Source organism: Prionailurus viverrinus, chromosome D2 (assembly GCF_022837055.1).
Source record: "Prionailurus viverrinus isolate Anna chromosome D2, UM_Priviv_1.0, whole genome shotgun sequence".
Taxonomy (NCBI): domain Eukaryota; kingdom Metazoa; phylum Chordata; class Mammalia; order Carnivora; family Felidae; genus Prionailurus; species Prionailurus viverrinus.
In genome coordinates this window covers 62754897-62778973 of record NC_062571.1, presented here as the reverse complement: position 1 = coordinate 62778973, position 24077 = coordinate 62754897, and the positions used below count along the sequence as shown (strand labels likewise).

Here is a 24077-nt window from a genome sequence, read left to right as displayed (position 1 = left end):
CCTCCACCCAGCCTAGCAAGCCCTCATCCCACCCCAGCGAGCAACCAAGCACCCTGCAGGCACCCTTCACCAAGCCCCACAGCACCCTTGGAGGTTCAGCGGGTAAATGACTCGCCTAAGGCCACTGGGCGAAGAAGTAGCAGAATCAGGATTGGGCCCAGGTGGTTCTGCCTCTGGAGCCTGGGTGTGACTTCAGTTGATTTCCCTTTGGAAAACAATTGAGTAAAATGCATCAAGGGCAACAAAATTACTAGGAATCTGTTTGGAGAAACTATCTCCACATTGTCCAACCACAGTGACATCCCTACAAATCACAAAGACTTAGAGCCTAGAAGATCATCCTGGTTTTTAAAAGTACAGGATACTCAGTAGTGTGGCTCTGAGGTTCAACTGTACTTTTACAAGATGAAAATAAAACATGCTGGGGGCACCTGGGTGGCTCAGTCCATTAAGTGTCTGACTTTGGTTCAGGTCACGATCTCATGGTTTGTGGGCTCGAGCCCCGTGCTGGGCTCTGTGCTGACAGCTCAGAGCCTGGAGCCTGCTTTGGATTCTGTGTCTCCTCTTTCTCAGCCCCTCCCTTGCTCTCACTCTCTCTCTCAAGAATAAACATTAAAAAAAAAAAGAAAGAAAACATGCTGTAAGGAAATGAGATGTTTACAGGTTAAAGGATTATAGGTGATACTTTTTTATATTTTTCCAAAATACCTGTGATTTTGTTATATCTATTTTTTAAAATTTTTTAATTTAATCTCGACACCCAACGTAAGGCTCAAACTCACGACCCTGAGACATCGAGAGTCTCATGCTCTTCTCTGACTGAGCCAGCCACATGCCCTTATCTGTGTTTTTTTTTTAATTTAAAACGTGTAAACACAGTAGGTGATTTAGCACAACCAACACAAGTACGGATCAGCCTTCCCTTCTGCTAAGCTCCAGTAAGAGGGAGAATACGGGGGCGCTGAGAAGTTTCTTAAACACTGGGAACAGAGGGGGCAGCTCTGCCTGTCCCAGAGCCCGGGTTTTGGCAGAGGAATTCTCATGATTCTCATGGGATGGACCACAGGTCTGGTCTCAAATTGCTTATTGCTCTCAAGTAAGCAAGCTAGGTGTGTTTGGACATGCCCTTTTTTCAGTTCCTTCTAGAACTGTGACCCTAGAGATGTGGTAAAGCCTTTTCTTCCCAACTCCATCTCTAGGTCCCGTGGGCCCAGCTGGTCTCCCTGGACAGCAAGGTACGTCCAGTCCTGAAGCACAGGACTCTGGGCTCAGGGCGGGAAGGCTTCCTTTCCCGGCTGGACTTGGGACCCCGCCTTAAAGTGGGAGACCTGCATTTTGGAAGAGAGGTCACGGGGTGATCCGGTGCTTCATCAAGGGCCTTGCAGGGCCCTTCTTCTTGGGTTTCTGAGAAGATAGGGGTCCTCTGGACAGGGGTTTGGGGCTCTGTGGCATGCTGGTCAGGGTCAAGCTTGGCTATTTCATCGGCATCGAGGCTCTTGTGCCCAGATCCTGATAATTGTGCTACTTTCCAGTGATTTATCCAAACACCAGAAAACAGCCTTAGGAAAAAATGGTCCAGTTTCCCCTGGGCTGTTGGGCCTGCAAACAGGAACGTTCACTCCTGATGCTCCAGACCCCGCCCACTCCTGGCGCTCCGCCCCACCCCGCCCCACCCAGCAGGACCCTCCCAGGCCCTATAGAAGAAAGCATGGGGGAGGAAGAGGGTTTGCTGCAGGTGGAGCCCCCCTGAACTCGTGTCTTTTACACAGGCCCCCGCGGGGAGCGAGGACTTGCTGGTGAATCATTCGTGGGCAGCAGCAGCTCCATCTCTGAGGTCCTCTCTGCCCGTGAGTGCCCCCATGTTCTCTGGGGCGAGATGACACTGGGGCGGGAGCGGGACAGATGGCAGCACATTTGGGGCCTGTAGCAGCTGGACCAGTGAGTCATCCTGAGCCCTCATGTGAGCAAGGGTGACTGGTTCCTCTGAAAGGCCATGCCAGCCTCCAAGGAACAGCAGGCCTTTTGTCGGCCCTGGGGGGGGTGAGTCACAGGGATGGGGCAGCTGTCGGAGAGGTTCTTGGGATTCTCAGAGGACCGGGGTCAAGTGGGGCCTCTGAAGGGAGCTGGGCGCTGGGAGAATGACTGGCAAGAGAACTGCCTCCCCCACGGGGAGCAATGACGAGGGTCCACGGGTTCTCAGCTACAGCCCCGGCCTGGGAGGGTGACTTCTGGGTTCTTCTGTTTCCAGAGTCCTTTAAGGAGCCCAAGGAGACCTGCCGCTGGGTCTCCCACTTAGACACCTGATAGCAAAGGCAGCAGCCAGCCGTGGCCCAGCAGCTGCCGTGTGCTAGACATTCTGTCCTGGGACCTCCCTGGGACTTCACAGTGCTCCTGGGACATAGGTCTTAGACTTCCGGTTTAGAGAAGAGTGAGCTGAGGCTGAAAGAAGTCAAGAGCTTGCCCGGTCACCAGCCAGAAGTAGCAGAGCAGGATTGTGAACTCAGGCTGACACAAAGCCACGTACTTGGCCATCAGGGCATTTGATGGCAGCTCTGCCCTGCCCCGCCTGTGAGCGAGGAGCATCTCTAGCAGAGGGGGTCCCGGAGGGCCCTGTGCCGTGACGCAGAGCTGGCCTCTGGGGTGTGGGTGTAGCCCGGGCACCTGGCACTGATGAGCCTAATGAGGGCTGGTGGGGAACAGCTTCATGAGAGCTTTTGCTTATTTCTGTTTTTTTTCTCTCCACAGAAGGTCTTGATTTACGGGGTCCCCCCGGCCCACCTGGCCCACCTGGGCCTCCAGGTGAGCATCTCAGGGATCACTGGAAGGTGGGGAATCGTGGGGGACAGGGCACTTAGTGAGGAAGCGGGGTCCTCATCACAGGGGCAGGATCAGCTCCCTGAGTTCAGCATTGCCTCTTGCTCACTCTTTTCTGCAGGACCTTCCATTCCAGGCCCACCAGGACCCCGAGGCCCAGCAGGTGAGAGCTGAGCTCCCTGGTGAGAGATACGAGACCATGGCGCCCACAGCCTCTTCTGGGCTGGCTCTCAGGAAAGGGCTGCCTGGCCACTTCTCCTGGGCAGAGGGTTCATGGCCCATAGCTTGGCTTTACTAAGTCCTGGTGGTTCTCCTATTAGGGGAAGGCCTGCCAGGCCCACCAGGCCCACCAGGATCTTTCCTGACCAACTCAGGTAATGTTAGAGTCCAGTCCCCTCACTCTCCACCCCAGCCCTAGCTCCGGGACACGCTGTGGTCACAGGCTTGAGGTCTTCCTGACAGACTCACCATGTTCCTCCTTCAGCCCTGTCGCCAGGGTGTGTTTGCATAGACTCCGTAGAACGGGAAAACTTGTCCCTTGTGGAAGATCCACCCACCCACCCATCTATTTATCCATCCACCATTTGTTATTTCCTTTATCCTTCGTCCAACCTTCCCACTATCCACCCATCCATCGATCCACCCATCTGCCACATACCAATTGAGCACCCGCAGGATGCCAGGCTCCATGCTTGCAGCTGCTCCCTTACAAATACCACTGTGCTCACACTCAGAAGTCCTTCTTTCCTCTGCAGAGACCTTCTTCTCTGGCCCCCCAGGCCCCCCTGGGCCCCCGGGCCCCAAGGGAGACCAAGGTGAGTAGCGTCTTGGGGCACAGAAGCCCGTGTGCCCCTGCTTGCTCGGGGTGGCCAGGAGAGTCTGGACGAGGCTGGGTCACCCGGGGCATCTGTGCATCCTCCTGCCGTACCCCGGGAGGAACCTGGCGGTCTGGAGCATGGCGGGAGGCACAGTGGCTAGAAGCTCCAGAAAGACTCCCCACTGCTGTGCTGGCCTGCTGGCACACGTGGCCATGGCAGTGGCTCGACCCCACACTCCGGCAGGAGCCCCATCTCTTCCCCTACGGGCCCCTTGCAGCCACAGCACCTGGTAGGTATGCATCTCACAACTGTGTCTGCCTCCTTCCATCAGGCCCCCCAGGCCCTCGAGGACACCAAGGTCAGTAGAGCTGACATCAAACAAAATGTGGGGTGGGGTGAGGTGGCCAAGGCTGACCTTCCAAGCCTTGAGCTTCCCATGAATGAGTCTGATACAAATGAGTGAGGGTAGATCTGAGTGGGTGTCTCTGGGAAGGGTTGGGAATGTGTGCGTGTGTAAGGGCTGGGGAGGCTCGGGAGGGAGGTGGCGTTGGGCTGGGCCTAGGGAGGAGCGCGCCACTGACGGTCCCCCCTCTGGTGTGTCCCTCAGGCGAGCAAGGCCTCCCAGGGTTCTCAGCCTCAGGTAAGTGCTGGGCCCCCACCCCCGCTGCTGGCTCTGTCCAGAGCCCCTCAGCTCTGGGTGACTGTACTGTGTTGTTGGTTCCCAGGCTCCAGCTCTCTTGGACTCAACCTGCAGGGACCGCCTGGCCCTCGGGGACCCAAGGGTGACAAAGGTCAGTGAGGGGAGCAGCCAAGAAGGCAGGGGGTGTGAGAGCAAGGATGGCCCGCAGAGTGTGAATAGAAGGCAGCGAGTACTCACTGGTGTTAAAGGCTTGGGAGGAAGGAGCGGCTGGACGGAGAGAAGGATGAGGACGTGAGTCCAGTCTCTGCCTGAAGGGGGCTTGTGGTAGCATTGCAGAAATAAGACTGAGAGACCTGGGACAGTTGTTGAGTCACATGCTGATAAACTTGGTTGGGCCCAACTAGGGAAGGCTTCCTAGAGGAGGTGATACAAACAGGTCTTCTTGTGTTGGATTCTAGGCGATCCTGGTATCCCAGGGGCTCCTGGCATTCCTGGTGGTCTCTCTCAAGGTAAGAACCAAAGGTCTTCTCCCCTTCCTCAAGCAAGGACACTGATTCATTCACCTGTCCGCCTCCCACACCCATGATTCGGTGCTGATCAGGTCGCGTCTCCATGTGCTAGGGCCTCTGCACTGCCTTTAAGGAGGTTACAGGTTGGTGGAGATGGGAGGGAAGGACAGTACAGTGAAGGTGGCTGGCGATGCCGAATGATGGAGAACAGGACAGACCTGGGAGCTAGGGGCGTTTGGAGTTGAGGGGGCCTCTGGGGCTGAGTTGCTGAAGTGGGGTGCTGAAGGGAGGGTCCGGTCCAGCGAAATCCCAACTCTGTGCCCTTTCCAGACAGTGGCTGCTTATAGGCACTCCCCTCCTCCTTTCCTTCTCTTTGCCACCATCTATTTCTCCCTCCTTGTGCTGTGGAAGCTGTGTCTGGGCCCTTCTTTGATCCTAAGGTGGGCTTTTCCTGGCAGACTCAGAAGGCTTTCCCTCCTACAGGGGGATCGTCGTCGGGCACCATGTTCGTGCCGGGTCCGCCAGGCCCGCCAGGCCCGCCGGGGCCTCCAGGCTCTATCAGCAGCTCGGGCCGGGAGGTCCAGCAGTACATCGCTGAGTACATGCAGAGTGAGTCCCGAGATCTGAGTGAGTTTGTGTGGGTGCGTGTGCCGACGTGTCTGCTCGGCCGGGCGTCTCCAGTGCTCTGTGGAGCCTGGCTATTTCGGGAAGCCTCCAGTCTCCTCCCCCCCAGGTGAATAGACCTGACAGATCCCATTGCCCGTACCAGCGTGGCGAGGCGGGGGAGGCTCTGGGAGTGGGTGGGAGCCAGGAGGCTACCAAAGAGATGTGCTTGTGTGTGCACACGCATGTGTGCTTGCCTGTGTGCGTGCGTGTGTGTGTGCACGCACGGCGGGATACAGCAGCCTGTGGGCCAGGCCTAGGTCAGAAACCCATCCCGGGAGCCAGAACCACATGATCATGGACTCCCTCAACACCCACCTTCTCATGGCAGCCCACACAGGTGCGTCCTCACCCACACACTCATCCGTGGGAACACAGCCACACATACACTTTCACACAAGTGTGCACCCCCCATCCCATACTCCCGCTGCACGTCTGGGTGTGATTTCTAAGAATGTGCGTACAGACTTTGTCAAATGGCGGCCGACTGGAGCCTCGTCGGTCCTCAGTCTTCAAGTAGCATCTAATCCAGCACAGGCCTTGGCCTCAACTTTTCTCTGTAACCAAGAGTCTAGGCTCCCTGCTGGCCCCACCTTGGGGCATGGATGGGATGAGGTGCTTCCGGCAGTCTCTGGGGGGAGGTCACGCCCTCTTGGGGACAGGCACGACTTTGCTTTCTTTGTCGGCAGGCGACAGCATTAGGTCTTACCTGTCTGGAGTTCAGGGTCCCCCAGGCCCACCTGGTCCCCCAGGGCCTGTCACCACCATTGCCGGAGAGACTTTCGACTACTCGGAGCTGGCAAGCCGTGTCAGGAGCTACTTACAGAGTAAGCCTGTCCCCACCCCCACAATGACCCCCTCCTCCCGTGGTCACTTTGCTCCAGAGCCTCCTCGCTTACTTTGCTGTTTGCTTCGCCCTTCGGGATGTGAAGTTCAGTTTGGAACTCGGGGCTCTCGGCCACTGGGATCCGGCTTCGAGAACAGAGGCCACGTGCACAGCCACGTGTAGCCAGCCTTCTTGTGGTTGACAGAGGTGTCCTGAGTATGTGAAGAGGGATCGAGACTGGCAGGATCTGGGAGGAGTGAGGCTAAAGCCTACTCTGGAAAACAAACCGCATTTCTTACTGAACACAAACACAGCCCCACTGTTGACTTTTTTTTTTTTTTCTCAACGTTTTTATTTATTTTTGGGACAGAGAGAGACAGAGCATGAACGGGGGAGGGGCAGAGAGAGAGGGAGACACAGAATCGGAAACAGGCTCCAGGCTCCAAGCCATCAGCCCAGAGCCTGACGCGGGGCTCGAACTCACGGACCGCGAGATCGTGACCTGGCTGAAGTCGGACGCTTAACCAACTGCGCCACCCAGGCGCCCCCCCACTGTTGACTTTTGCGTGCATTCACAACAGCCTCCTAATGCCGCCATTCGTTCATTTTCCCCAAACGGAACAGCTAGCTGGCCGGGTCTTCGGGGTTCTGGAGCAACGAGGGTGTTGCTTCGGTTTTGCTAGGAAGCAGGTAACCTGAGGTTTCCTTCCTGACAGCCTCGGGGGCCGGCATCAGCTCCTCGGCCTCCATCTCCTCTGCGGACATCTTGGCGGCCCTGCAGCGTGAGTGGCTGCCCCGGGCAGGAGGGCGGGAGCTCTGTGGCCCAGCTCGCTCCCACCTGAGTGCTGAGAGGGCTGTGGGCGGGGTGCTGCTCCTCCTCGCTCCCAGCCTCTGAGCCTCCATGGGTCAGCACTGACTGGGGAGGGGGCCGCAAGTCTCAGGGTCCCCAGTGCCGGGTAACTGCGCGGGTGCCTTGTTGGGGACCTGCAGGCTTGCCGCTTCCCGGGGGACTGAGAACCCACAGCTCCGGGCCAGCCTGTGGGTGTGCAGGAGCCCGGGGTGGGGCCCACGCCAGCGCAGCCTGTCCTTCCAGGGGAGGACGTGAGACAGTCCCTGCGGCAGTACCTGACGGATTGGTCCCTGCAGTCTCTGGACTACACCGAACTGAGCACTCGTATCCTCAGCTACATGTCCAGTGAGTGCCCACCCTTCCGGCTTGTCCCCTGTGGCAGGCGGTCAGTGGGGTGGTCCAGGGAGGAGGTGGGCGCTGAGCTGTGTCCAGAGTCCAGAGACCAAGTCCAGAGGGCCTGGTCTGTGGGAAAGAGCAGGCCCCGAGCCTGGCCCGGGAAGCGAGGAGTATCTGGGATGCCGTCCCACAGGCAGTTTGCACACACCCCACTTGTGCCCATGCAAACCTCCGACACACCCCTGCATGCTGACCTGCACTCGTCCCAGGACCTACGGCCCTAGCTTCTCAGTGTCGATGGCAACTGTAGTCTGAGTTCCTCTTTCGGCCTGTTTCTTCCTGCTGCCCCTCTTCCCCTGCTGGGATCCCACTTCTGTCCAAATCACTCCTGTGTCTGGCTTCCTCTCTGACAAGGCATTTCCCCCTGCTTTGCCTTGTCTGATCAGAATCCATCACAACTTGGGCTTTTGTTCCTCAGGCTCTGGAATCAGCATTGGGCTTCCTGGCCCCCCGGGGCCTCCCGGCTTGCCAGGAACATCCTATGAGGAACTCCTCTCCTTGCTCCAAGGTAAGGCTGGACAGGGGCCACTGGTCCACGTGGCCTGGGGTGGAAGGCAGAGGCCTTGGCCCAGACCCCTCCACTGACTCCGTGCTCCTTTGCTGTCTCAGGGTCTGAATACAGAGGCATCGTTGGGCCCCCAGGTCCCCCTGGGCCCCCAGGGATCCCAGGCAATGCGTGGTCCAGCATCAGCGTGGAGGACCTCTCCTCTTACCTGCACAGTAAGGCTCAGGGAGGAGAGCAGGGGACCAGAGCCTGGCCTCCGGGCCCCCATGGTTTAGCAAGGGCAGCCATGGAGAGTTAAACGCAGTCCTCCCGATGCACACACCGGGCTGAGCCTGGAGAGGAACACGCTTGCTTTTGAGGTGCTTTCAGCCGTGACAGGGGGACTGGTGGGAGAGACGGTGATCCCAAGTGCAGCCCTTAGAGAAGTTCACAAGCAGTGCATGATCATGTGGCAGGAGGGCGCAGGGGAAGGGACAGGATTTGGGCCGAGTGAGGGCAGGCAGAGCAGTGGCTCTGGAGTGATGGCAGGAGCTGGGCTCCCAGTATCCCCTCCTTCCCAGGAACCGCACCCCTGAGCGCAGGCTGGGAATTCAGTGTGCCAGCAGGGCAATCCCTGACCTCTCTCTGGCTTCCCCTCCAGCTGCCGGCCTGTCATCTATCCCTGGCCCTCCAGGCCCTCCTGGTCCCCCAGGCCCTCGAGGGCCCCCAGGTGTCTCCGGAGCCCTGGCAACTTATGCCGCCGAAAACAGCGACAGCTTCCGGAGCGAACTGATCAGCTACCTCACCAGTAGGTGCCCCTTTTCCAGAACTTGCTCCTCCCTGTGAGAGGGCAGCTGGTGCTTGGAAGGCACCGGGAGGCCAAATGTGTGAGCTCCAGCGAGGAGAGCCCAGCTTCTTCCCAGCCGGCATGCCTGCTCCCGTGCAAGTGCCTTGGCATTTGCGTTCTGCTTTGGGGCCGTGAGACCCTGGGAGAGGCCTCAAGACTCCCTTTCTCTCACCCCCAAACCTGAGCCCCACCTACCATGCCTCCTCCCCACAGGCCCAGATGTACGCAGCTTCATCGTGGGCCCACCGGGCCCTCCAGGGCCACAAGGGCCACCGGGGGACAGCCGCCTGGTGTCCATGGACGGCTCCTACAGTCGGAGCAGCGGCTCCTCCTCGCACAGCTCGTCAGTCAGTCGGGGCACCTCCTACAGCTCTTCCATGGGCGTAGGAGGAGCCAGCGGAGGCTCCCTGGGCGAAGGGGGGGCCTTTGGTATGGACATGGGCCTAGGCCGAGGCTACGGGGCAGAAGGTGGCACGTATGGTGGTGAAGGTGGACCATTCGGGGCTGGCTTTGCCGGAAGTCTGGACTACAACGAGCTGGCTGTTCGGGTGTCTGAGAGCTTGCAGCGTAAGTCATGACCCTTAGCGCAGCCGGGAGGTTGGGTGGGAGCCCTTGTGCAGCTTGAATTTCAAGCTCCAGAAACTCCCACTCTCATTTACGGAGCACCCAGGCTACAGGGACGGCACTTCGGGCATCAGATGGCGGTGGGGGGGATGGAAGGCAGGTGGTCCAGGGCGAGTTCTCTCAGCCAGCTTAGTTCAGAAGCCCCAGTCAGAATGGAATCAGTGTGGCCGGGAACAGGGCGTGTTGGTCTTTGGACTTTTGCTACTCCGGCTACCTGGTCTTGTCAGAAGTTTTGATGACGACGATGGTTACGGGTGGGGGGGAGGGGAGGTTGGTTAAGAAGTCCTTTCTCCCGGTAGCTACCAGCTCAGCTCTGCCGCCAGAAAGCCTCTGAGGAAAGGCCACGGCAGCAGAGGCCTGGGCCAGTCCGCAGGGAGGGACACAGGAAGCCAGCAGGGTTTCTCCCTTGCTGCTGCTGCCTCATCTAGGTTAACGGCACGGGAGTTCAGCAACCCGAGGGCTCTTGTCCTGCAAAGAGGGGCTGAGAGACCCTGCTTCCTGTGCCTACAATCTGTTGCTTCACAGGTCAGGGTCTGCTGCAGGGGATGGCCTACACCATCCAGGGCCCACCAGGCCGGCCAGGGCCGCAGGGTCCCCCCGGCATCAGCAAGGTCTTCTCTGCCTACAGCAATGTGACCGAGGACCTCATGGACTTTTTCCGAAGTAAGGGCAGCCCGTGATCGCTTTCCCAACACTTACCTTGTGGCCTGGTCTCAAGTGGGAGAAAGTCTCCTGAAAAACTTCAGTTATTAACACTTGAAAGGCTGAAAATCTGATAAATTCTTAAGTCCATTTTCTTCTTGTGGGTCCCAGCTGTACCTCTCCCTTCTGTGCTTCTCTGAACAAAGTCCTTTACCTCCCAAACTCCAGGGTGACCTCTTGTCTGAGACCACTCTTGTCTCCCCACAGCTTATGGAACCATTCCAGGTCCCCCAGGGCAGAAAGGAGAGGTGGGCACCCCAGGACCCAAAGGTAAGTGGTGGCAGGGAGACAGCTACTGGGATCCCGTTGTGACCACCCACTCTGGCTGGGAAGCCACCCCTTGACAGTGCTATCCAGGGACCCGTGTGGCTCCTCCGGGTCCTGCGCTCCCACTTGACTGAGCACACCCCGCTCTGTCCTCCCAGGTGAGAGGGGCCCTGCAGGACCACCAGGTCGGCCTGGGCCACCCGGCCCTCAAGGGCACAAGGGAGAGAAAGGAGACACAGGTAAGCCGTGGCTGCCAGTTCAGGCAGGGCTGGGAGGCTGGCTGATGCTCAGAGAAGTAGGGGATTTGTTCCGGGGCAACCCTGAAAATTACTGAAGGCAGATGCTGCCCCAACCACCGGTTGGCATGGCAGTGCAATGAGCCGCTAGGGAGAAAGACTGCCCATGTGTGGAGAACAAGAGGACCGCTCTGATGAAATAGGGTAAACCATGTCAAGAAACTGAGTCTTACAAGCGACTTTATCTCACAAGCCCATTCTGCAGTTGTAACAGTCGCTATAATTGGCTGACCTAAAGGTCCACAGGCCACAGGAGGTTTAAACTTCCTCCTCTAACTTCTAGGTGACCAAGTCTATGGCAGGCGGAGAAAGAGAAGCATCGCCATCAAGCCGTGAGCTCCCCTTGGTGGAACAGCCCCTGGCACCAGTTCATGCGATGGCTTATGACACTCCTGTCAAACTCTCTCCAGAGGGCAGAAGCTGGAGGCTCACTTCCTACCGAGCCAGCACAGCAAATAGAACCCCTGTTTTAGTCTGGAACAGTCTCTATATAGATCTACATCTCTCTATATAGATATAGTATCCAAAGGCCCCCAACCTGAACCCGCTCCGCTGGCGAGCGAGACTGACTACTGGCTCAACCTGAGCTCCTTGGTTTCCTTAGCTCTTAGGTCTAGCTGCAACCCAGGAAAGCCAGGTGCATACTTGCGGGCTCAGGAGTCCTTGAGCTTTGCCTGAGAATGACCAGAAAAGGGAAGACGGGAATGGGGAGTGTTCTGGTTCTGTCACTGCAAGGCTGCACCGTCTGCTCCTTCCTCCGTTCATTTCGCATTCTCTAGTCATAGAAAAGACTTGGCTAAGAAGCAACTCTTGTAACTGAAAAAATTAAGAAACTCACTTCCGCTGAAGATGGTGACAGGGTTTCTAATAGTCCTTTCTGGCCACAGACCTCGTTCCCACTTGCTTAGATCGTCTGATTGATTGTAGCTGTGGTTTCCGCAGCACCATGCTGGCCTTTAGAGATGGGTTCTACTGAACTTGATCACAGTAAGGGGGAGGAGAAGGGCAGCGGGGAAGGAGGGAAAATAGGAAACTCGATGCTAGGAATGATGTCATTCTGTTCTGCACATGGGAAATGGCATGGGGCACTGGGCATGGTTGGTTTTTAAGCACTTTTCAGTACCTAAAATATGTATGTGGTCTGTTAGATGAAAAGTCATTTCAGATACAAAATTTCCAATTAAAGAGTTTTTCTAAATATTATGTTTACTGTGATCCATCTAATCAAAGTGAGAGAAAGCGACAGAATGAAAAAGAGAAGGGAAGAGGGAAGGTGGTGATACGGGGTTGGGGAGAGAGGGAGACAAAGCAGGGAAGAGAAATGGGGAGAGAAACACTGGGGGCCAGGTGGGGAGACAGGGAAATAGAGACACGAAAGAACAGGAAAGAAAGGGAATAAAAATGAGAAAGGGAAAGGGGTGCCAGGGTGGCTCAGTCGGTTAAGCAGCCGACTTCAGCTCAGGTCACGATCTCACAATCTGTGAGTTCGAGCCCCGCGTCGGACTCTGTGCTGACAGCTCAGAGCCTGGAGCCCATTTCAGATTCTGTGTCTCCCTCTCTCTCTGCTCCTCCCCTGTTCATGCTCTCTGTCTCAAAAATAAATAAACGTTAAAAAAAAAAAAGGAGAGAGGAAGAGGGAGAAAGAGATGCAAGGAAATAGAATGAAAAAGTAGGGGAGAGAGATGAAAAGAGAAACAAAAGGGGAGAGAAAGGTAAAAAAGTGTGAGCCCTATGCTAATAACACTACTATAAACACAAAACAAAACTAGGTGTACTTGGAACACAGCCTCTGGCATTTTGTTTAATCATGGAGATTTTTATAGGCAGACCTCGATCTACAACTATTAATGTGGATAGGTTACAAAGCATCTAAAGGTTTTCCCTGAACATAAATTATTTGAAATGAACACCTATGCAACAGATGAGCGACAAGATTATCTGCAATTAATGCAATAACTTATCCCAGCACAAAGGAGTTATGATTGTATGGCACACACAAGATGCAGAAGACCGAAACTAACAGGAAAACTGCACAAATATCAAATGTCCCACAGAAATGTACAGTAGAATCACTCAACTTCAGAAGAGGCTACACTTGGCCAACTTGTGCAATGTTACAAGCCATGACTCTCAATTGCCAGATTAAAAATGGGATTAAAATAAATCTACTTCTCTACCTCCACCTTCTAAAAAAGTCTGGATAGTTTACTTTCTTTGTGGTCTCTTCTGAGTACCTCACATACTGTCCTGGGAAGACGGACCCTTTAGTTCTGTATTGAACTAGCGGCAACACGCAGTGAGGCCACATTCTACATGGTCTGCCAGCCTCCTTTATCACAGTCTGACAGCTACCTGCTAGGAATCATCATAGGAATTCCAAAAAATGAGTTCATAAGGCCCTCGGAATTTCAAACTTTTTGCTATGTAATGACAACTGTTTAATGAATGACCACATCACACCTTTTTAATAGCTTAAGGCTTAAAGGCTGAATCAAGTTAACAGGCTCAAGTGTTACACCCCCTTTGATCGTTCTTACCTTTATTAATCGGATTTGGAATGTTTCCTTACTCGATTTACCTTTCCAAGCTATCCAGAATCTTCATAGAGTCCTATGCTCAAGCGAAACAGGATAAAGGTCCAAACCTGCTACTTTCTCTGACAGAACCAGAAAGGGAAGGACAGATAACGAGATAAATCTTCGGCTGGATGGCAATGGATCTGAGCCTGTTTTCACTTAAAAAAAGAAAACAAAACAAAAAAAGAATGAGCTCAAAAATGTGTGATGCTCCTGGATTAGAAAAGGACATGCTATGCCTCCCTCCAGCCAAGCTAAAAACCTGCCAAGTGATGCTGCCTAGTGTCTACTGAATCTTGCACGAACATATCAATGATGGAAAAGAGGTTATTTTTAGCAGAAATGAGGTCATACGGTTAGTGAAGTATTTGGTGAGAAAAAAGATCCATCCTGGGAGGGGGGGAATATATATGTGTACATACATACATGTATATATGTATGTCGATAGAACTATTTTAGGCACCACCCAAAGGAGGGGTTTATATCCTAAAAGACACCCCCTTTCCAAGTTAGCAGTAAAAACTACATTCTTGTGTGTGGTGATGAGTCGGGTGGGAACACTAGCAAGTCTGGAAGGGTCCAGCTGCTTGGAGGACTGTGAGGGTTTAAGATGTAACTAGGACCAAAAAATGCTGCCAAACGTTTTCATGCAGGACAACCCAGTATCAAAGATTCTTAATAAAAGACCACTTGCCAGAGTAGATTAAGAAATAACTTTATTTTTCAGTTGTCAATCCCATGATTGAAAAGACATGTTGCTCCCAAATAGACAAGAGGCATAATCAGAAACAAAATTCATTTTGAAAACAGCTAATGAGGTTATTACACTGTAAAAAATCAGCAAAGGATCACCAAAAGCTGCAGCCAACATTGAAAACTGGTGTAACATTCTACTCAAGCTTAGCAGAAATTTTAAAGCCATGTCAAAACCATGTCAGCCACAGACTAGCAACAATAGAGACATTAACTGTTGAGCCTTCAAGAAAAGCATTTAAAATATCCCATTTCCTATAAAAGATCGTCTCCTTGAAAAGAAGTGATGTATTTCATCAGAAGATTCTCAGAACTGGAGCTAAAGCAACTCCTCTTCCACGCCAGTTCTAAGCTCTCCTGTAATCAATATCTATAGCTAATCTCGGACAGAATTTGGCTTCTCAGAAGAGTCTTTGTCATTTAAGCACAGTGTGGAATGGGAGAAAGTGTGTAGTCACCAGGGAACTAACAGAGTACAAAAGACAGTCACTTCTGAACTCGCTGATGCTCAAGAAATCAGAGACCCTCCGTTACAGCGGGTCTCATATGCCTGAGAGCTTTGTGCTTGAGGAAACACTACTTAGAGGTAGCTCTGGTTCGGTTTATATTTAATTACAATTTGCCATGTCCTGTCACAGGAAAGTTCTAATATTTTCAACAAAGTATAAGCACTCTCAATTTCCTCTTTACCCCCCGCTCCCCACAGACTGCCCACTGGAAAGGGTAAGAAAAGCTTAATTGTGACTCCATAAAGAATAGCAGCTAACTCAGCAGTTCACACTCAACTACAGACAGACAGGACTAGGAAAGGCAACCTGGTGCAACTGGCTCTGGAGCCAGGCCTGCAGAAGTGTGGCGTGCGGTGTGTTCAGAGCACGCAGGGAGAAGAGGGAGGCTGGCGTCGGGGCACACGCAGACTTTCTTTGATGTGTTTCATAGCACATCCTGCCAGAGCAACACCACCACCAAAAACGGAATGGATCTGACTGTACCCTTTGACTTCAAAGAAGTCTGTGCCCGTCCCCAGTTCTCCACCTACACTTCATGCAAGAACAAATGACCACTATTATCTATTTGAATATAGGGCTTAACAAGAAGTGAGCGGGGACGGGTAAAAACAGCATATTCTGTAACAAAATGCTTTTTGCAAAGATTTATGTCACTTAAGCGTTAAAATGAATTGTTCATCTCTACGTATGTATCATTTTGCAGTCCTGCACCCACATGAGTATGGTTACATGTGAAAGAGAACTCCAGCAAGGACACTGAATCCAAAGGGCAGTTTTAAGGGTTTTACAAGATTTGCTAATAAATTTACCAGAGTGTCAACCATTCTACTCTGAGCCTCTTTTCTTTATTCAATACTCTCACGACAAGTTGAAAAGAATAAAAAGAATCAAATATTCAGACTAAATTGATTATGTGCCACAAGCTATTTAGCACACAGGATATCCTTTAAAAGATACTGAAAAAATGTCCACTACCTGAATTATTTTTATAAAGCCAATAAACTGAAAATTTCAAAGGAGAGAGTAGTAAGAACCTTCCTCCTCTCTCCCTCTGCAAATAAATCATTAAATACATTGGGTAACATTATAACGTCATTTTTATCATAATAATATAAACAATTTCCATCATCATCCTGAATATTACTTTATAAAGATATATACTTTAAAAGGCTTTCAAAACATTTTTCAACCCAGCATTTGAGAATAAAGCATTAAAAGAGTTTTGTATACAGCAACACATTCAATGTGATAAGTGTATGAATTTACAACCATACATAATATATATATATGTATATATATATATATATGTATATATACTTCTATAAAAAACAAACTTGGCCAGAAGTTAAGGCTACCTACAAAGTTGTCCAAGAAATTATGCTTGTCAAAACAATTACAAAATTAAAATCACACATGCATTTTTAAATCATCTAAACCACTGACAAAATAAGGTTCAGCATTCAAAGTTTTCAAATTAACTGCAAGAAAGTGCTACTACATATATTTACATTTTCTTAATATGAATCAGTGTTCCCACAAAATTACACTTGAATTTTTCACCAGCCTCAAACATAACGTAACTAAAAAATGAAACTTCCACAACTTGGTACCTGGTACTCTTCGAAGAGAACAGGCTGGAAGTGGCAAGCAGCAAGCATGATTTACAAATGTGCCGTCTCACCGACCCAAGTACATTTCATAATATTGCTTGACCTGACGCAGGCTTGGAATTCTAAGCCGCAAGAGGGACCAAGAGTGAACATTTCATTAATAATTACATATATCAGCAACCAGATGGTAAAGGTGTCAGGCTTTTCCAATTCAAATCAAATAATTTAAACATGGAACTAAATAAAACCAAAATACAAATGACTTTCTCTCAACAACACAGTCATTTCTGACGTTGCCTAAGTATTTTATTTAAATGCTTTCTGAAAAAGTATTCTGAACAAATGCCTCTTTTAAGATTAATTTCAGAAAGTACATTTAACGCAGAGCCTGCAGAGTCTTCAATGGACGAAGTGTGCTAGGATGGAAGAGGTCCCTTGCCCAGCTCACAGACTATTTTAGGAAATGAGCTGGAATGCTAAGTCTACACTTTTAATTTGCTGAGTGTTACATGCCGAATTTTAGTATCTAAAAGCTACTTTTTTTACATCTTTCCAACCTTGCAAAACATAGATTTTAGGATGGAAATTTCATCAAATGGTAACAGGAGCAAGACTTAAAATACAATAATGTTTAATGCTAAGGATGTTTGTCCCTGTTAAATCAAGAGAAAATCCTACTTTAGACTCCAATGAAATTTAGTGTTTTAGGCACTATTTTAATAAAACTAGCACCCTTAATTCTTAGCTCATGACTGAAAGTAATTATTTTAGACAAACTATTGAAATAATGTTTCTTTTTAAAAAGTTTGTTGCTATTTAAAGATAAAATAGATTTATTTACTCAACCAATATGGTATTTTTGAGCAACTCATAGCTTTTTCATGAGAGCAGATTCACCAAAATAAAATTATTCCAACTCTCTACAGCAGAGTTGCAACTACAGAATTTAGGCATCACTGAGAAGTTAGGTCAGGTAAAAAGATATTCACTAATACTCAGTGACCTAACAGCTTTAAAAAAAAAACAAACACCTCAAACATTTTATTTCTAAAGTATTTCACCTAACAGTGTCTAGAGAACACAATTTTTAAGATTAATATACAAAATCACCTTAGGGAATTACTGCAAGATGCCACTTCGCCAACATGGCCTAGCATCTGTCACGGTTCCTTTCCCTTCATCTTTGCTAAACAAACAAACAAATAAACAAAAAACACCTAGAAGGTGAGGCAGGTGATTGTCTTCATAAGCTCTCTGATATAGATTGTGGCAGAAGATGAAGAGAACAGAATGACATATTTAAAAAGCCAAACCGAACCACAGACTGCTTCCTACTGTTACGACCCTGTGGAATGCAAGCTAGGGATAGGATAAAACTTGGAAATCCGGCTCTGTGCTGATGGGTTAAGGCATTCAGACTCCCCAGTCATTTTAAAGAACACTTCCTGTTCCTGCAGTTTCCTGGCAAACTCTTCTTCCAGTGTCTTAAAAAGGAAGGGAAAAAGAAATTATGTGCTGGTATTACAAATAGAATTTACTCTGACAGCCAAGAATAAAACTATTTGCTCAAAACACTCTCTCTGTATGCTATATCCTAAGGAAGACCAGAGTGCTCAACATTTAGAATAGGCTGTGAACAGCCCTAGACTCAAGCCTCTGGCTCAGCCATGTGAATGTATATAACTTGGGTCAATTACTTACCTTCTCCCTATTACAGATGCATTTTATTCTTCTGTTGTAAAATAGGGACTATATCACTGTATCACCTACCTCAATGGGTTGCTATGTGAGGGTTAAATGTGAAACATACTAGGCACTCAAAAGATGGCATCTATTATTAACTATTACCTGTCTCTCCCACATGGCACTTTCCGTTTTCTGTTTTTTGTTTTGATTTTTGGTGTGCAGGTCTTTTCTTTCACACTAGATAATAAGCTGTTTGAAGGTAAGCCCTAAAGCGGATTCATCTTTACACAATACACAGCAAATGTAGTAAGTACTTGATAAATACTCTAGGTATCGATGACTTTGTGGACAAATGACTCAGGGATAAGTGCTGCTGTAGAGGCACAAAGTTTAGGAGAAAATGGAAAGAAACAGGAAGGTTTTTCAGAGGTGAAACAGGAGCTCAGCCTTGAAGGAAAGATAAAAATTTGATAGACAGGATGTGGAAGGCATGCCAGACAGAGGGGACTGAAACAACGCACACAGACAGGAAACCACAGACTTGGTGTGAGTAATGGTGATTAGACTCAATACCAGAATATGAACAGGCAGAAAGTGGCCTGTGGAAGATGCAGTTAGAAAGTCTGACTGTGGCCGCGGCACCTGGATGGCTCAGTTGGTAGAGCGTCTGACTTCGGCTCAGGTCATGAGCTCATAGTTCATGGATTTGAGCCCCGCATCTGGCTCTGTGCTGACAGCTCAGAGCCTGGAGCCTGCTTCAAATTCTGTGTCACCCTCTCTCTCTGTCCCTCCCTCACTAACACTCTGTCTCTCTCAAAAATAAACATTAAAAAAAGAAAAAAAAATTGACTGCGGCCAATGTACGGCACTATGACAGCTTCCAAGTCAAAATGAAGCATTTCTATTTTATTCTGATGGAACTGTAGATTTATCAATACCACAATGCCAGTGTCAGAGACATTCTTGAATATACTCTGGTGATAGCGGACAAGTAGGAAGAAACGAAAAGGAACTCGAGATCAGAAGGCCAATTTTAAGCAAGCAGAATGATAGCAATGGGAAAGAGAAATATTATAAAGAGAGAGTCAAAGTTATTTGTCATCTCATTGAAATGGGATGTGATGGAAATGAAAGATAATTCACATTGCTAGACTAGATGTAATTAAGAAGACAGGGTATCAGAAAGAACACTATTGGTGGGTGGGACTGAACGTGGGAAAAGTGAGGTGGAGATGAAGGAGAAAGGCTGCTGAGTTCAGTTTGATCTTCTCCGAGTTCACAATCTTCAGTAAACACTCAACAGGTATGTATTGATCATTACAATTTGCCAGGAACTGTGCTAGAAGCAGATATGTATCAGTGAACAAAGAGATAATGTCCCTGCTTTCAAGGAGCATACATTCTTGTGGGAGAAGACAAACAATAAACAAATGTGTCTGTCTGCTGGTGAAGAATGTTATGAAGGAAAACAAAGGTGAGGGGACAGGGAATGTCTGAGGGGAGCATGGAGGCTATTTTATATATGGTCATCAGAAAGAGAAACCTTCGACGAGATGTTGGAACAGAGGCCTGAATGATACAAGAAGGAATGGAACATCCAGATGGAAAATAGGTGCTTAGGACATGAACCAATAATAAGACAATAAACAATAGCAATAGCAGGGACACTTGGGTGGCTCAGTCAGTCAGGCGTCCGACTCCTGATTTTGTCTCAGGTCTTGACCTCACAGTTCATGAGATTGAGCCCTGCATCAGGCTCCAAGCTGATAGCACAGAGCGTGCTTCAGATTCTCTCTCTGCCCCTAACCCACATATGTGCACACACTCTCTCTCAAAATAAATTAAATAATAACAACAGCAGACATTCATTGAACCCTAACTACAGCTCAGGTACTAGGAAGTGTTGTCTTTGAAAGAACATCACTTCTTTCAACTGTCTTAACAACCCCAATTAGGTGTGTAGTGTCATCTTTGTTTTACTAATGAGGAAAACTAGGCTTAGGAATGTTAAGTGACAGAATTAATCATGACAGCACTAAGCCTTGAACCCAGATCTGCAGGACTTTAGAACCCCTCCAAGTTCTGGAATCATCCTTTTTTAACATTTATTTTATTTTTGAGAGAGAGAGACAGAATGCGAGTAGGGGAGGGCAGAGAGAGAGGGAGACAAGAGAATCCAAAGCAGGCTCCAGGCTCTGAGCTGTCAGCATACAGCCTGACGAGGGCTTGAACTCATGACCAGTAAGATCATGACCTGAGCCAGACACTTAACTGACTGAGCCACCCAGGTGCCCCAGGAATTGTCCTTAAATATGCGATACATGAAGCCATGACTAGGCACAGGATCATCAAGGGTGTAAAGATGGGAGATGTCTATGTTTCAGATAACTAGAAGACAGAGAAAAAGTGGTAAAGAGCACAGAGAAAGAAGAGAGTCACAAAAGTCAGATGAGAAGAGAATTTTAAGAAAGAAGATTTTTAACAACAGTTCAATAACACCGTAGGATTTGGCTGTTAGCAGCTCACTTATGACCACGGTCAATGAGTTCAACTGGGGAGTCTGAGGTGAAAGCTAGACTGCAAAGAGTTAAAGAAACTGGAGAAAGGTCCTTCCCTACTTTTAGAATTTCAATCCACATGAATGTATTACCTATTCAAAAATTAAACAATAAATAAAGTTTAAATTAAAAAGCCATACTGATTATCTGGGGCACCTAGGTGGCTCAGCTGGTTGTGTGTCCAACTGTTGATTTTGGCTCAGGTCATGATCCCAGGGTCATGGGATGGAGCCCCATGTCAGCTCAGCGTGGAGCCTGCTTGAGACACTCCCTCACTCTCTCTCTCTCTCTCTCCCCTTCTCTGCCCCTCTCCTCTACTTGTGCTCTCTCTACAAAAAAATTTAAATATTTAAAAAAAAAAGCCATACTATTAACTGACTTGGTCATTTCACTTTTTCTAGAAACATTTAGCACATAGTAGGTGCTACTTACATATATTTAATTGACTAACTGGATAAATGGAAGAAAGGAATGGTCAAAAGGTGTAGCAGGCAGGAAGCCCAAGAGAAAATACAGGTTTGAGAGTCAGCAAAGGGAGAGGATCACATAGTGACAGAAAAAAAAAATGAGTTAAAATGGTTGACCAATTGGACCAGGCCAGCAGGGAATCAAAAAGCAAGTACAAAAAAGGAAGATGGCTGAGAGCTAGATGGCAGGAGGGAAGCCTTCCCTATTTTACTAGATTGTCAATTTACTGTCATACAAGGGCCTTGTAATCTGGCTCCAGCCAACTTGTCCAGATTGAGTTGTCATCACTTCCTTCTTTCTCTCCCTCCTTAATGCCGACACAAAGGCACACTCCCCCAGCGCCCCAATGACAGGGAGCTACTTACGATTCCTGTACACACTATTTTCACCCATTCTCATCGCTGTACTTAGACTGCCCATCACACCCCAACCTGTTTGTATGCCTAGCAAGATCTTACTCATCCTGAGTCTCACTTGGCTTACAATGCATCTTCTCTGTAAAGCCTCCCCAACTTCCCAGACTGAAGCACTCTTCCTCTTTGGCCTGAACACTGTGCTCCCGTCCCATCTCCTATACTTACCTCATTCAGAGCAATGATCCTACTCATCTGTAATCGCGTGTCACTACATTCTGAACATTTGAGGGACAGGGGCTTTGTCTCTTCATCTCTGTATCTCCTGTCCCTGACACTGTACCTGATATATATTATGTAAACAGCCAATAACTGGGTGGATGAATGGATGAACATAAACATATTTTAACTAAAGCTTTTAAAATTACCTTTTTCCTAGGTCTCAATTTCTCTCTCCATTCCTTTAATTCTTGGCTGTGTTCCTCATCTAATTCCTTGAGTTTCTGAGTTTCATGCTCTACCAATAGGTGGCATTTTTCATTCTGAAAATAAAGTTTGGGTTAAAAAATTTCCAATCAACTAAGCAAATTTTCACAAATATAATTACCTTTCAAAATAATAAAGTACTCATTAAACATCAAACTATTACTGAGGTTCAGATTCTCCTCTAAAAACCCAGGGCCAATAACTATGAAATGAGTCATAGCTTCATTTTTGCAAGTTTAGAAGTTAGATCTGTTACCATATGAAATGAACTAAAATAGAATTAGTTTGATCCTACTTTCCCTTTCTAAGAAGGTTTGCTCATAAAACTGACACTTCAAAGGGCATCTTCTTATGCATTTACCATTGGTGCCAGAATGTGGGATCAGGACTATTCTACTTTAGTAAATTAAGAGAATATGAAGAGTATCCATAAAGTATACACTATTCTGAAATCTTAAACATTTTAGACTATATACTGGGCGGGCTGCACACTACAGGTAAGGTCCCAAAACAGTCCCCCTAGGGTAACCTTTAAATGTCTTGAGAAAAATTCTCATATATTTAGTCCATCGCTTTTCTCAAAAACCTAGAAGAAAATGAACTATTTGTCCCTAAATGAAATTTTGAATGCAGAATCTGCCAACAAAACCACCTACCTCATTTTGAAAACTTTGTCATCTTCTTTGCAAAAGAGACTACAAATAATACTGCTTTTGAAAGACTCAACTTCTTAGGTTTACAATTTAGCTTCGTGTTTATATTAATCATGGTTATATAAACTCTCAACAAGTGCCTATGATACTAACCTGATCTTTACTCGAGTCTATACAGAAAACAAATCTCTCAATCCCAGCATTTCCATGAGTACAGTACAGTTTATCCCAGTTAGCTACTGTTTTCTCCAAACCACCACTTGTGCTGCCCTGCTCCCACCAGCTCAGTTCTCATGCTTCTCTATCTGACCTGCAGCTGATGCAGCTCTCGGACGTTGGCTTCACACTGCAACTGAAGATCCCGCATTTGATTTTCATGTTTCTGATGCTGAGCCATTCTCTCATTTTTCTGCCTCTTTTCTTCTTGAGCAGCAAACTATAAATAAGAAAAAGAAAATACTGTTAACAAGCAATATAATTTCTGCATCTTCTAAAGGAATGATTAAGGAACTTAACAAATCTTAAAGTACAATAAACTAAAGCTGCAAGCACGAATAACGTACTGTGACTCAAGCTGGAGTCGACATTACGGCTTTGGACGGGGGGTGGACTTCTGGTACCTTGTTCCTCCTACCTGATCAGTGACCACAGTTCATTTATGTGGGGTACCTGAGACTGCAGAAGCACAGTGAGGCCCCTACATTTTAACTTCAAAAGCTGTGCAAGTCACCTAATTCCCAAGGTTGGTTTTAGGGCCCAAGAGCTGGTGTGGGGCCTGGGGCCCTCTGTGGCCACCACCCTAGGAATACTAAGGTGGTATATGCCACATAACCAGCCCCAGTCCACAGAGCCAAAGAAAATACCAACAAGCCCAAAGGGGCTCGAAATGTTTACGACATAATTATGTGACACTTCTAAAGGACATTCCAGTTTTTTAAACTTAAAAAAGAAGAGAATAATTGGCTTATTTACCTGCTTAATTTTGTCACGGTCCTGATCTGGTGTGGCCGTTGAGTTAATTCTCAAGCTTTTCTTAAACATGGCCATTCGAGTCTTGGCTTCACTGCGCTGAATCTTAGGCAGTCTTGCTCTTTCTTGAGTCTGTCTGTTTTTCAATTCCTCAATAAGTCGTTGATTATAACGCTGCATTTGTTCTGTTTCCTAAGACAGTATCAAACACAATCTTGTGACGTAGATATAATTTAAAATTTTAATTATTTATTTATTTTTTTATTTGAGAGAGAGAGAGAGAGTGCATGCGAGGGAGAGGCAGAGACAGAGGGACACACAGAATCCAAAGCAGGCTCCAGGCTCTGAGCTATCAGCACAGAGCCCAATGTGAGGCTTGAACCCACAAACCATGAAATTATGACCTGAGCCATAGCTGGACGTTCACCTGACTGAACCATGCAGGTGCCCCTAAATATAATTTAATACTCAGTACCCACATGTATGCTCAAACATGTTCTTGTGTTGTTTCCCAAAATCACTCCCTCCCTTGTTGTATTATCAACCAGCAAACTTTTAGTCAAAATATAATTTATAACAAAAATAAAGCTATTAGTAAGCTTTATATAAGAGTCTTATACTGAAATTCTCATTACTAAGTCAGAAAGTCCACATTTTTTAAGGTATCTGAACCATAAATGGGGCCACAATAGCTACCTTTGAGACAACATGAAGATTATA

General features: G+C 48.4%; 2 protein-coding genes and 1 long non-coding RNA gene across 7 annotated transcripts in view; 1 reads left to right on the top strand and 2 right to left on the bottom strand.

Moving 5' to 3' along the window:
• The window catches only part of COL17A1 (collagen type XVII alpha 1 chain), a 51373-nt gene extending 39439 nt beyond the window's left edge, over positions 1 to 11934 (top strand). For all 3 annotated transcript variants that reach the window (XM_047825095.1, XM_047825094.1, XM_047825093.1), the window contains 22 exons: positions 1200 to 1235; positions 1770 to 1847; positions 2746 to 2799; positions 2936 to 2977; positions 3135 to 3188; positions 3570 to 3629; positions 3964 to 3990; positions 4240 to 4272; positions 4358 to 4423; positions 4731 to 4781; positions 5265 to 5390; positions 6134 to 6271; positions 6987 to 7052; positions 7364 to 7465; positions 7935 to 8024; positions 8126 to 8236; positions 8662 to 8808; positions 9061 to 9414; positions 9997 to 10134; positions 10381 to 10443; positions 10599 to 10679; positions 11020 to 11934. In XM_047825095.1, the coding sequence (XP_047681051.1) occupies positions 1200 to 1235; positions 1770 to 1847; positions 2746 to 2799; positions 2936 to 2977; positions 3135 to 3188; positions 3570 to 3629; positions 3964 to 3990; positions 4240 to 4272; positions 4358 to 4423; positions 4731 to 4781; positions 5265 to 5390; positions 6134 to 6271; positions 6987 to 7052; positions 7364 to 7465; positions 7935 to 8024; positions 8126 to 8236; positions 8662 to 8808; positions 9061 to 9414; positions 9997 to 10134; positions 10381 to 10443; positions 10599 to 10679; positions 11020 to 11072 (1970 nt within the window). In that variant the 3' untranslated portion in view covers positions 11073 to 11934. The remainder of the gene's footprint in view (positions 1 to 1199; positions 1236 to 1769; positions 1848 to 2745; positions 2800 to 2935; positions 2978 to 3134; positions 3189 to 3569; positions 3630 to 3963; positions 3991 to 4239; positions 4273 to 4357; positions 4424 to 4730; positions 4782 to 5264; positions 5391 to 6133; positions 6272 to 6986; positions 7053 to 7363; positions 7466 to 7934; positions 8025 to 8125; positions 8237 to 8661; positions 8809 to 9060; positions 9415 to 9996; positions 10135 to 10380; positions 10444 to 10598; positions 10680 to 11019) is intronic.
• LOC125147811 (uncharacterized) lies at positions 122 to 10675 on the bottom strand. Its single transcript, XR_007145308.1, has 3 exons — positions 10171 to 10675; positions 4510 to 4686; positions 122 to 205 (listed from the first exon to the last, which is right to left on the bottom strand). It is a non-coding gene; the product is annotated as an uncharacterized LOC125147811 (long non-coding RNA).
• Positions 11935 to 14011: 2077 nt separating the features above from the next.
• The window catches only part of SLK (STE20 like kinase), a 55788-nt gene continuing 45722 nt past the window's right edge, over positions 14012 to 24077 (bottom strand). For all 3 annotated transcript variants that reach the window (XM_047825096.1, XM_047825097.1, XM_047825098.1), the window contains 4 exons: positions 23361 to 23549; positions 22699 to 22824; positions 21678 to 21791; positions 14012 to 17668 (listed from right to left, as the gene is read on the bottom strand). In XM_047825096.1, the coding sequence (XP_047681052.1) occupies positions 17522 to 17668; positions 21678 to 21791; positions 22699 to 22824; positions 23361 to 23549 (576 nt within the window). In that variant the 3' untranslated portion in view covers positions 14012 to 17521. The remainder of the gene's footprint in view (positions 17669 to 21677; positions 21792 to 22698; positions 22825 to 23360; positions 23550 to 24077) is intronic.